General features: G+C 39.3%; 1 protein-coding gene across 1 annotated transcript in view; it reads right to left on the minus strand.

Annotated features, from left to right (window-relative positions):
* The window catches only part of nfatc1 (nuclear factor of activated T cells 1), a 44,178-nt gene extending 33,233 nt beyond the window's left edge, over window positions 1-10,945 (minus strand). Inside the window, exons 1-5 of the mRNA XM_065288855.1 lie at window positions 10,627-10,945; window positions 8,022-9,051; window positions 7,746-7,905; window positions 3,804-4,006; window positions 2,411-2,583 (exon numbers count right to left, since the gene is read on the minus strand). Coding sequence (XP_065144927.1) covers window positions 2,411-2,583; window positions 3,804-4,006; window positions 7,746-7,905; window positions 8,022-9,051; window positions 10,627-10,645 — 1,585 coding nt within the window. The 5' untranslated portion in view covers window positions 10,646-10,945. The remainder of the gene's footprint in view (window positions 1-2,410; window positions 2,584-3,803; window positions 4,007-7,745; window positions 7,906-8,021; window positions 9,052-10,626) is intronic.
* Between the last annotated feature and the right edge of the window lie 2,401 nt (window positions 10,946-13,346).

Below are 13,346 nucleotides of genomic sequence, written 5' to 3' on the forward strand. Positions count from 1 at the left end.
TTACCTTTTAAGATACATTGTTACAGTTCGATTTTGAGGGAACTCGCACTGCGTCACTGCGGTGACAGTTTGGGGACGCCTCCAGGGGTAAGTGCGTCTGAATGTGTATATCAAATTCAACCAATGGTGGGTCTTAATGACAAAGACAGGGTGACTGGGTTTGAAATAAATTAAGCAATATTTATGATTCTGTGATTTTTTTATCACAAATCAAATCTAAAAAAATTACATTTCCCAACTAATGCTTTTGTAAGAAAGATACGATTCCACAGCTTACAAAGAAATATTTGAAGTAAACTTTTTATTAGAGATGCACTGATATATCGGCCAATAATCAGTCGATAAAAGCAGTTTTTCACACTATCAGCCGATAGTTTAAAAACAGCCGATAGTCATGGCCAATATATCCTGAAAAGAGCTGGAAAATGCAATGAATTTGAGCTCTCTGTGTAGAAAATGTTAAGAAACATTACTAGTTTAATGTTCAATATTAATGGCTAATATATGAATGAATAAAATTTAGAAATTTTAATCTTCAAAATTTAGTTAAAAAATATCCACCGAACTATCGGTATCGGCCGATATCAGTCTGAATCGGGTCGGGTATCAGTATCAGTGAAATTTTTTATATCGGTGCATCTCTACTTTTTATAGGGCTGCACGATTCCAGGAAAAATTATGATCACGATTGTTTTGTTCAAACTTTTGATCACGATTAGAAATCACGATTAGTGATGCACCGAAATGAAAATTCTTGGCCGAAACCCGAAAAAAGGAAGCCAAGGCCGAAAAACCGCAACCGAAACACCGAAATAAATGATTATGCCAATTATTAGTACAATTGCATTTATGGCCATCACTGTGTACTAACTTTACTAGGGGTGTGTGACGAATAAAAAAAACTCACAGTTCGGATCACATTACAGTTTTTGAGGCACAGATCAGATTATTTTTCGAATCAGCAAAAAGCAGGTGGGAAAAATCTAATAAACAATAAAGAAATTGCAAACATTTATAAAAGAGAACAAAGTTGTACATTAATAAGGTCTGAAATTAGCATTAGGTACAGAAATCAAATTAAATGAATCATAACACAATCAATTAAATATATAATTATTTTTCTCTCTTATGTGCACTACCGAGGGCACTTAAACGCATGCACATACAGAGACCGAGGGTGAATCCCAAACAGCGCAACAGTCGCTCCACATAAAAACGTTACGTTGTGTTTCATTGCTTTATTCGCCAAATGCATGTTAATAGATTACAGTATGAGACACATTAGCGCGACTCTCTCTAAAGTTTACACATCAAGACATGCTTAATCTTTGCAGACGCGTGCAAACAGCTCGACCGTGAGTGAAACCTGCTTGAGCACGAAGGGGAGGGGTGGGAGACGACTGATCACCGTGAGTGAAACCCAAGCGCTAGCGCACAGATGGGAGGGGCGCGGTTGACATTCATTTTCGGTTTACATTTTCGGCTGGACTTTTTATTTCGGCCCGAAACCGATAATGCCATTTTCGGCCGAAATTTTCGGCGACCGAAATTTCGGTGCACCCCTAATCACGATCATTCTCTAATTGAAGAACTTCTATTCACTTCAGTATTTTTATTACACTTTACAGCCATGTATATAATATTAGGCTATATATATGTTATATATTATAAAATATTTTATTGTTTTGTAATATTCACAGCTCCCATTCTCTTTTTAAAACATTTAAAATCATTCCGCAAAATTCTGCATAGATTTTGCAAAAGAAATCAGAAGAAATAGCAAAAATAACTCCTTATCCACTCCGTATACTCTGACTCCACCCATATCAAGCAAACACATTGCTTGATTCTAGACCGTCTGCTTTGTGCTTGGTCTTTACTGATTAATCGCGACGATTGTCTTTAACTAATTGTGGGGCGCACATATCGTTATCATGATAAAAATACGATTAATCGTGTAGCCCTAACTTTTTATACTGATAATACGTGCAATAATTCAAAGCTTTTTTACTATTGAACCCCTCTGTATGTATATTATACAACAACAAACCGAATACATCTTTTCTACTAATACTACCTAGTCATTAAACATCAATTTAATGACCAGGTAGTATTAGTAGTACTACCTGATTAATTAAAATCTTTTATTTTTTAATCTCTAAAAATTTAAAAATGACACACCATACAGATCCACATTTCTCCTGTGTTTGGCATTGAACTTTGCTATAAGCCAAAAACAACACAATTTGCTCATTTTCTAGTGATGTCTCATTACCTCATAGTATCCAATTGGCTACATTAATTATTGAAGCCAAAAAACTAATTTATATAAGCAGAGAAATTAATTCAATCCATCAGGACAATCTAGGCAGATTATCAAGAACATGTTGATCTGAGATTGAAGACTTACAGCACTCGATGGGGTTGGATGCCGCCTGTAGGGACACAGTCCTGCCGTTTGGCTGGTTGATGTGAACGCGAAACACCATCCTCACACGCGTGTTCTTCCGACCGATGTCTGTCTCTCCCTTCCGGAGTTCAATGTCGGAGTTCCGCAGCTTGAGAATTCCAGCGCAGTCGATTCTGTGCCAAAGAAAAAAATTTTTTTTTGAATAACAGACTTAATATATCATCTCAGAAATGCACAACTAAACAATGTATGTGGTTGTTTAAAAGATATATCTCAAAACAGAGTAAGCCTTAAATTTATTGTCCAATTTCTGATTTTCTGACAAAATTTGACTTATTTTACTCTCTTTTAATTCTACCCACATAAAAAATTGCCCATTTTTTATCGCTACTTAAATTTATGGTCTTAAATTGGCAGTTTCAATCCATAAATCCATTGGTAAATCCATAAAAATTTTATATTATTTTCCAAAAAAGCCAACTCAAAATAAAAACACATTTAAAGCTTGTCAAAGTTTTGCACTTTACTGAAGAAGCATTTCGGGGCACAGCCTTTATTATCGCGTGCAATCCACCTGAGCCAAATGAACCTTGAAGCTTTACTTTTTGGTAAAAACAGGAAGCATGAAAAGCTGGGGAAATAATTACGAGTGTGATTCACTCGCCAACCCAGCATAGATCCTGGAATATCACATATTAACATTCCCATGTGCATGTGGTAAGGACAAGCACGTTGTGTTCTATGTGTTTACGAACACAGCCACCGTGATATACAGTTTTCTGAACTGAAGCGAAGAGAACTTGTTGTTTTGGTTGTAATTCATCACGTCTTTCACAGTGTATTCCCTTCATAATGTGTGAAACTAAGCAGCCTGGGGGTAGAGCTGCCTGCTTTCCATTTTTAGGACTGCCAGTCCAAACAAACCTGTATATGAGGGGGAAAAAATCTTAATTAAAAAAAAAAGGAAATTGAAATTCTTAACAGCAAATTGGCTATACTGCATTGACATAGGGGCTGAGAAATTTTTTGGCTATCCTACAAAAACGTGACAAAGCGGGAATGTTCTTCAGACGGTTCTTTAACGGGATCCACAGGGGTTTGAGGTTTTTTATTTAATGTTACAGAGCAAGGAGAAAAAGTGCTGAGCTAGTAAGACCGCTACCGCTCGGCTCACAGATGAGAGCCCAGCTCCCCAATACGGCTCCACGCGACCAGGGGCCTCCTGTAACACGAGCCCTGGAGCTCAGACAAGGGAAACCCGGCGTGGTGGGACTACACAGAGAGAATGTGCACACAAAAACAGACTTCTGCTTATGAGTTGCTTTCAACACGAGGTGGGGGGATATGATAAAACAAAATGGTGTCTAAACAACGTGCGTTCATGAATACTCACATGGCCCTCATGTTGCTCTCGGGGAGTAGAGGAATCTCCAGAACTTTGGTGTTGGACTGCAGCACTTCGTGGCTTGGCGTGGACACGGTCTTTCCGGTTATTCGATGGACCTGATAAAAGGCGTGAGGTCGCAGGAGACGGTCATCTGCAGTGCCGATAAACAGCTGCAGGGTCAAAGGCTCACTCTCCATGTAGCCGTGAAGCTAAAACACAAACATGGCCATTTACAAACTCACAGCATATAGCATAGTTTATATATGTGACACAAAACCAGTCATAAGGGTACATTTTTTGAAATTGAGATTTATGCATCATCTGAAAGGTGAATAAACTTTCCATTGATTTTTGGTTTCTGAAGATAGGACAATATTTGGCCGAGATACAAGTATGTGAAAATCTGGAATCTGAGGGTGCAAAAAATCGAAAATATTTAAAGTTGTCCGAATTAAGTCCTTAGCATCACATATTGCTAATGATAAATATATTTACGGTAGGAAACGTACAAAATATTTTTATAGAAACATAATCTTTACGTAATATAATAATGATTTTGAATGGGTCTTATTCACTAAGCATGCGTATGGACAAATTTGTGCGTGAGATGTGCGTACGGATGTTTTCACGAACAAATTATGATTCAACAAAAACCTTCGCATCAAAATGTCTTCTAAATGTACGCAAAAATTCAAGAAAACCCAAAACCACTCATACGCAATAATCATGTAGCCTACGCTATAATCAAATACTAGGCTATAATTATAACTTTTAGACTAATAATGTTGATATATAAAATGTACATGATAATATATGATATTATAATATTTTCTGTATTATATATTTATTAGGCTATAGCCTACTTATTTTTTCTACACTTTCCTTCCTCACTTTTTAAATCTTTTTATAAAAGTGTGTGCTTAATACATAAATGTAAACGTCATGTAAATGTAATGAGAAGTCCAAACGTCAATCACTTAATCTCCTGTCTGTTTTATTGTTGATACAGATGCACATATTAATCAGTCATATTAATAAAATGTCATATTTGCTAACGCATCCATTTAATGTTACTCTGGTCGGTGGACAGCACTGGCTTCCTCCAGCAACATCAAAACCTCCCAAATAAAAAATGCAAAGCAAAACGGAACTTTACAGATAATAAATATGACCATGGATTTCTTTTTGAGCTCTTTTGTTTCTATGACAAACTGCGCTAAAATTTTCTGTGGACTAGAGCTGCGCTACAGAAAACCCTTATATGGAGCTGGTTTGGGCGTGTTTTATGCAAATAAGCCATACCTCGTGCACACGGCCGCTCATGTAGAACACTTCAAATTCACTAATGTAAGAATAAGTATAAGAACAAATGAATGTGCGTACGCACGTGTTGTGAGTTAGGCAGAAAGTTATAAATACGAAAAACTTGAGACCCAATGATTTTGACCCATACAATGTATTATTGGCTATTGGAACAATATACCCATGCGACATATGACATAAACATTTGACAGATGCTAATTCATAGGTATACATTTTTTAATCAGTGGAAATCAATGCAGGAACCTTTGCAATGCTAAAACAAGCTATATGGTTATTTTCTTTACCAAAGATTGTATATGAATCCAAACTACAAATGCCATGGATTTAAACCCAGAGGGAGTAGACATGCTGAAAAAATGTATAGCATTAATGCACTGTACAGTAAGTCACTTTGGATATAAGCGTTGGCCAAATACGCACATGATGTAAATGTGATATTTGGATTTACAGCACAAACACATTCGGTCTAAACAGCATTAAACTGGCCGATGTGTGCAGTTATCCTCAAGGAGGGTGGTCAGCATCTGCAGTGAAAGAGTTGGACGAGTGTGTATGTTTATTTAAGTGGATATGTTTGAGCCTGGCATTCGTGTTTATTCAGGCAGTAGGGAGTGCACAGGCCGGAGAGCACAGATCAGCACAGAGAGATCCGCACAACCTCCCCCCTCATCATTACATTATCACCCACTAGAGGAATGCCATGACTCTTTCCGCCCATGGCACGGAGTTCAGAGCCATACGTCTGCACCTCTCAGTGTTACGGGTCACTTCTCACCCACTCAAGCCCTCAACCTCCGTAGCACATCTGTGCAGATGAGAGAAACAGCTTGAGAAAAAAAAAACAGATTTACTGTAGACGGACGTCTTTGAAGGAGGCCAGATACGGTGAGCAAATCTTACTGGAAGAGATGACATTGAGCAAGAAGATCTGTTCTTCAAATTGTGTTAAAACAAGAGACTTAAATCGCTACTGAATGAAAAAGTAACACAGATCATCATACTGTAGCAGGCCGCATAGCAATGATCTGAATATCGCAAATGTGGAAGCATTGCTCCTACAAACCAACCTATATTTAGGGATTTCGTCACTTCTTCCAGTTACAGTGGTGATTTTTGTTGACAGAGCTGTTCTGAGCAGTTTACTTCCCCGAGAGACTTAAACGCAGACGTGGAAGCGCATAGCTGTGGTGCGGCAGGCTTACTTCAGAGGCTACGCACTCACGTATGCTGGCGCATGTGGTTAAACTGCGTCCAGGATACGAAAAATGACAGAAACCACCAGGAACCCGAAAAGGGAGGGGGGTGGGAGAGAAAAAAAAAGAGTGAGGGGGGTTCTAGCTGTCTCGGTAGAAAAATCCTGACCACCAGAAACCACCAAAGCCAAGCGAAGAAACAGAGAGAGAGAGAAGTGGGCCTCAAGACTATAAACTACGACTATATATGGTGACTCAAAGTTATAGGAGAATTCTTAGCACCGCGCACTAAAAGGACATGTACTATCTCTAATTGATGTTTTAAAGGATGGGGCAAGCTTGTTTGAGGCTAACTCGAACACTCCCCTTCACTCGCCTGCCAGAAATGTGCGGAGCGGAGATTGGACGCCTCCGCATGATGCTGTCGCACATGATGTCAGCGCACTACTAGGACCTTTCGCTAAACAAAAGGCAGTCTGTGCGCTAGGCCGGAAACTGTTACGAATTCAGGGTGAGAGAGCCTTGTTTTCACAGACGAGAGTCGGGCTAAGCCACATGTTCAGAATCAACCTCATTATGTTGAATTAAAAATGTAGACAAAGTGTGAAGGTTGAGCTCACTTGCTCAGTTCCTGGAGAACCTCACAACATGCTGGATGTCTCTCTATTTAAATACACCTGATTCGACACATCAGCTTGGGTGTGTCAGAGCATGGATATTTCCAAAATGTGTACTGTTTGCGGTCCAATGGAAACCATTGGTCTATAACAATTTAGCTATAAAAGATTTGTTCACCCCAGAATGGAAAGTCTTGGTGTCATATGGCAGCAAATATGACAGCAAATATGTTTATTTTTTCAGAGAGAATGATCAGACCACTTTTTACTGACAGTTTGGGGTCACGCTGCCCAAGAATCACATCCAACTGCAGAAACTTTTTCAAATAAAATACAAAAATTGGGAACTTTGCAGCCCTTTGAAGACGAACAGCAACTACTGTATCTTGTCCAGCGAATACCCATGATTCATCGTCACAAGAAAATAAGATGTGTGAGTCACCAATGTCTGCTGAGTATAACGGCCTGACATTCCCGAGTTCGCACGTGTCAATATAACCAACAACCTGAAGGACAGTATATCAGCATGACTGGTGAGAAAACAAATATGAGAATCTTTCCTTTGGCCTAAGGTTGGCTTTGAAAATAAACAAACTATGAAAGAGTGAAAATAAACCACGACACAGGAAGATGACGTTGCGGGATGTGGTTTATAACTGTGTAGTTAAAAATAAAACCATTCTTTCAGGACCATTTCTTTCACATGCCAGCTATAGTATTAAGGGAACATTTATATTCTGTACATTTTACCCTGGTGTTTCCAGTTCCTGCTTATAAATGCAACACACTACCTGTGTAAAAATTGTTTGCTATACCTGGACCACTGGATGTCCTCCTGCCAGTGCTTTCACAGCCCCCCTGCTTCCCTCAGTCTCGTAGTGAGCACGGTGATGGGATTTGGGTTGAACATCAATCTGTAGGCTGTAGGGTCCTGAACTAGAAGGCAACTGCCAGTCAAGAGCAGGCAAAGATGGACTTGAGGTTTTAAAGTGAGACAAAGAGAAAAGACACTCTGGTTAGCATGATGACAACACTAACCAATAATATAAATGAAATATCTAACATAAACTTTTTAGAGCTCATGCATGTACCTCATGTAAGGCTTTGGCTTGGACCAATATGGATGTTGTGGAACGTCCAAAAAGCCACTGCAATAGGTTTCTTTTTTAAAGGGCAGACGTGTTGAGGAGAAGTCTTCCTGGCAAAGCTCCAGAGATCCGGTCTCCTCTCCACCTGGTTCTACTTTTAGGTTCATTGAGGCGTTGTGCTCCAGACTGGTCTTGCGGGCCTTCAAAGGGATCCCTTCCCCAAGATCTGTTAATCCGTCGGTGGTGAGGGCGTTAATGGCGGCAACGATAGCAGAGTTGGTGTACTGGTTGGTGTTGGGCATCCAGGTGTCCTCACTCACACTAAGACGAGGTGAAGTTTGTGGAGACAGCCCCGGTGATTGGTTTGGCGAGTACGGATTGTACTTGTGCGACTGACTGCCGTTGAAGCTGTACTTCCTCTTGCCGCCACAAGGGGAATTTGGTCGCGACCCTCGAGGGACCATCCAGTTATCGTCAGTGATACTTGTACGAGGAGAACCAGATGGAGAATGTCTTGGAGAAGCACCAAGGGTGCAAGACTGCAGTGATGAGGAACCTTTAGGGGAGACGCAGGGACTCTGCCATGGCGAGTTCTGAGGTGAATTATCGTAGTTATACGAGAAGCCAGACTCGTACGACGACGCATCCGAGTGGCAACTACGGGAGGACACGCTGCTTGCAGGGCTGAGGCAAGTGGGGTCACGATAACCGTCAACATTGGGCAACGTTAACGTCACAATGGAATTGACTCGCTTGGCAACAGGCATGCTGTTCTCCTCCACTGCATCCTCCGGGAACTGGCCGTAGGCTGTAATCTCGATGCGAGGACTCTCCAGCGTTGGAGCTCCATTAGACCGAGGGCCGGACGTTTGGAAGTAGCCCACTGTGCTCATATCGTCATGGGGGGAGAAAGAGGAAGGCTGACTGATGGATATTGACAAGGAAGCAGTCTGCAGGTTGTGATATTGGGAGGATGGGCAGGGATTGCTCAGAGGAAGAGAGATGGTGGTGTTTGGGCTGTAACTGTACACATCTGTAAGGTAAAAGGGAGACATCATTGCATTTCATTGGATTACATTTGGCAGTAACTAAAATGAAGAGGTGTCCATACAGTAGTCAGTATGTGCATGAGAAATTGATGAAAACAAGTGCACAGCATTACTTTGTAAAGAAACTTGTGACTGCTGGTGTTACAACTATGTGTAACTAATAACCACAATGTGTTTATGATCTGACATTTGATTGGTTTAAATAAAAGAGGGGATTATAAATAGAAGTTTTTCTATTTCAAGTAATAACTGTGAGTCAAAAAACGTTAGTGGTTAAAAGCCACAACCTCTGCAGAGGAAGCAAGGTGAATGATACACAAATACCAGGCCAAAAATAACAAAGCGTTAAAAATATCTTCCTGACGACAAAACCAGACGGAAAACCAATACACATAAGCAATCTTCATCTAAACACAAGGGCAAACATTTGCTCATATGCAATACATATGGTAAAATTAGAGTACAGTACAATGTTTCAGATATGCAACGTCAACACAATATTTTATCTACCACCCCATTAAAAAGAAAAAAAAAGATATTTTTTAAAGATAATAATCATAGCTTCCTGAGCAGAAGAAGTAGAACCACTACTATTTTAACTCTTTAAAAGCACTTGTAGCTTATCCAAAAACTTTTTAAAGAACTTAATCATTGCAAAAAGCAGCATTCATATGTCCTCTTAAATGCAATGGTTTATTAAAGATATGCCTTCATGTCCACTATGACATCAGTTCATTTTTAATTGAGGGATGCATCATCAATGGTTCTGGAAGTAGTAAATGTGTAAGGATTTCACTACTTCAATAGACGATTAAAACATGGGCGGGTCTTTTGTGAGACCCCGCCCATAAAATACTTGAAAACGTGACCAGACCACAGGCAGCATCCTTCTTGTTAATAACATACTAATGTGTCTTTCTCTTTAAAAATAGTTAACGACGGCGTAGGAAGATTTTTCTGTGCAAGATTTTTCTTAGCAAGCCACAAAAAAAGCTTGATAGACCATCACAAATAAATAACGTTTAAAAATACTGATATAAAAAATAATTGAGTACTGATTTATTTTAGGTTCTCGTCATGAAGTATGAACTTTAACAAGTTTGGCTCAGTTGTTGCTAAAAGGCGATCTAAATAGCCTCCTACTTTTTTCGGCTTCGTCACGCCCACCACTCCTTTCTGCAATCTCTGAGTCAAAATAGTATACTCATTGAGTGCTTTGATTAAAAATAAAATACAGTATAATACAAACTATAAATAAAATTAAAAACAAAACTATTGTATTAAATAAATGCATTTAAAGGAAATCAAGTAATTTGCTATGTATGTAAGGTTTTAAAAAGAGAATGCTACGTGCATCACAGCAGTTATTTTAATTCTTCTACCATAGCGACAGGTTAACGCACAAGTAGACACGTGCACACATAAAGGAGTTCAATAATATCACTGTTGATTATAATGACACGCAAAGCGCGTGAAATATGACAGCGTGCCGTGCACACATGCATTTCTTTTTCATAAACGAGAGAGAGAAAGAGAGAGAGAGAGAGAGAGTGCGTTACCTTCCTCAGCGGACTTCATGCTGTCGGGTGAACTCTGCCGCCAAGTTCAACGCACTTTCCCAAGACGCACGACTGTGTCCGACCAGCGCTTTATTTCCCAGTATAGTGATGACTTTGGATATCTGTGACACAATTGTGTTCACTTCAACCGCAACAGATGTGTATTCCAGTCACGGGCAAACTAACGGATTTCAAATCTTAAAGCGCTTAAACACGCAAAAAATGAATATGAATGTTATTTTAATACAGTTTCTCTAACTCGTTTAATTCTCTATTCTGGACTTGCATGTTAGTTTCCAGGGGTTCTGGTGACGCACTGCTTTGCGATGGAAAGCTCTGTGTGTCTATATAAAGCCGGGAAACACCTCCGTGTAGCCCCGCCCCTCCGCGCAGTGACGCAGGCACCACGTCTCCAGCTCACAGCAGAAGAGGAGAGGGATTCTCCAGATGTGCAGCAGCTGAAACCACAGGACGAAAGAATCGGGGTCTGCGCATGCGCGCATGCAGGATAGCGGGAAGTTAAATGTGTCGGTTTTGAAAAACGGGGTCGATTAAAGAAGCCATTATCATGTTAATAATTTCCATTGTCCCGGTATTAGACACAAATGGCGCCTGTGTGATATGTCTGTCATCGCGTAGCAACTGCAGCCCGTTGATACTGACTGAATAAACAGACAGATGGTTTGGTTTGAGATGTTTTTTTAGGACGTCGCAACGCAACTGGATCTGAAAATCACAAGCTGTTGGCAGCGTGGCAAGCTATGATTTCGATTTTGACAGATTTCCAGAAGGGCGCGATTCGCTGTAGACGTCGAAATTAGCCGGGACTTTTAAAGCCAAGATGTGTTGGCAAATGTCTGCACTGGTGAATAAGCTATTCATACTGGGCTTGACACAGAGCAAAAAGAATGAGCAAAAATTACTTTTACGAGCACCTTATTCATCATTGTTTCTCGTCATACTTTTTTCTTGCGCAATTAGCCTACCTATAAATCATAGCCAGTAAAATACATAAAAAAAGAATGTCTGTTATTAATACGATTATATATCTTTACCTAATTTTTAGATATATTTATAATATTTTATATCTTATTTTAAATGTCAGCTTACTTGGTAACTTAAAAAGCATTGCTTTTGCAACGCAAATAGGTCACAGGTTCAAACCCAGGAATCACACATAGTGATAAAAATGCATCTGCTAAATGCTTTAATGTAAACATTAGAAAATCTCATTACCACTAGGTAAAAAGCTTATACACTCTGGATGTTGGCCATACATGCTAATTATATTTTAATCCAAACATTAAAGGGATAGTTCACCCAAAAAGGAAAACTCTGTCATCATTAACTCACTCTCATGTTGTTACAAACCCACATACATTTCTTTGTTCTGATAAACACAAAGGACGGTATTAAATGTTTGTAACCAAACCGTTCGTGGACCCTATTAACTTCCATAGTAGGAAAAAATAATACTAAGTAAATGAGGTCGACAAACGGTTTGGTTACAAACATTTCTCAAAATATCTTCCTTTGTGTTCATCAGAACAAAGAAATTTATACAGGTTTGTAACAACGTGAGAGTAAATGATGACAGAATTTCCATTTTTGGGTGAACTATTCCCTTTATAATGTTGTAGGTTTATGTTTAAAGGATTAGTCCATTTTCCTCACCACCATGTCATCCAAAATGTTGATGTCTTTCTTTGTTCAGTCGAGAAGAAATTATGTTTTTTGAGGAAAACATTCCAGGATTTTTCTCATTTTATGAGGACTTTAATGGACACCAACACTTAACTCAACACTTAACAGTTTTTTTCAACGGAGTTTCAAAGGACTCTAAACGATCCCAATCGAGGCAAAGGGGTCTTATCTAGCGAAACGATTGTCATTTTTGACAATAAAAATAAAAAATATGCACTTTTAAACCACAACTTTTCGTCTATATCCGGTCCTGTGATGCGCCAGCGCAACCTCACACAATCCTTCATCACGTCAAGAGGTCACGGATGATGTATGCGAAACTACGCCCCAGTGTTTACAAGTGTGGAGAAAGAGGAGCGTTCCCACCTTGTTGTATGTCGAATGATACTAATTTATGTCTTTGTGTCAGTTTATTGTTTAAAATGGTCCGCAAATGTACGTCATTCTACGTCATTACGCAATTACATGAGGTCGCGCTGGCGCATCACAGGACCGGAGATAGACGAGAAGTTGTGGTTTAAAAGTGCATATTTTTTATTGTTTTGCTTGATGAGACCCATATGCCTCGTTTGGGATCGTTTATAGTCCTTTGAAACTCCGTTGCAAAATACTGTTATGTGTTAAGTGTTACGTGTTGGGGTCCATTAAAGTCTATTAAAATGAGAAAAATTCTGTAATGTTTTCCTCAAAAAACATAATTTCTTCTCGACTGAACAAAGAAAGACATCAACATTTTGGATGACATGGTGGTGAGTAAATTATCTGGATTTTTTTTAAGAAAATTGCCTAATCCTTCAACATATAGGGCTAACATGCAAATGTAGCTCACACATTTACTCCAGTGCATATTTCTCGATGTAGGTTTATTTTGGAATGTAAATGACTTCGACACATACCATAAAATCTTGGCTGCAAACAGCTATTTAAAATTTCCACCGTTATTGCCCGGGAAATGGGATGGGAATGCCTAGGTTTATAAAAATAATTATGAGCAAAACCAACATGAACACTGGTGT

Source organism: Paramisgurnus dabryanus, chromosome 19 (genome assembly GCF_030506205.2).
Source record: "Paramisgurnus dabryanus chromosome 19, PD_genome_1.1, whole genome shotgun sequence".
Lineage (NCBI taxonomy): Eukaryota > Metazoa > Chordata > Actinopteri > Cypriniformes > Cobitidae > Paramisgurnus > Paramisgurnus dabryanus.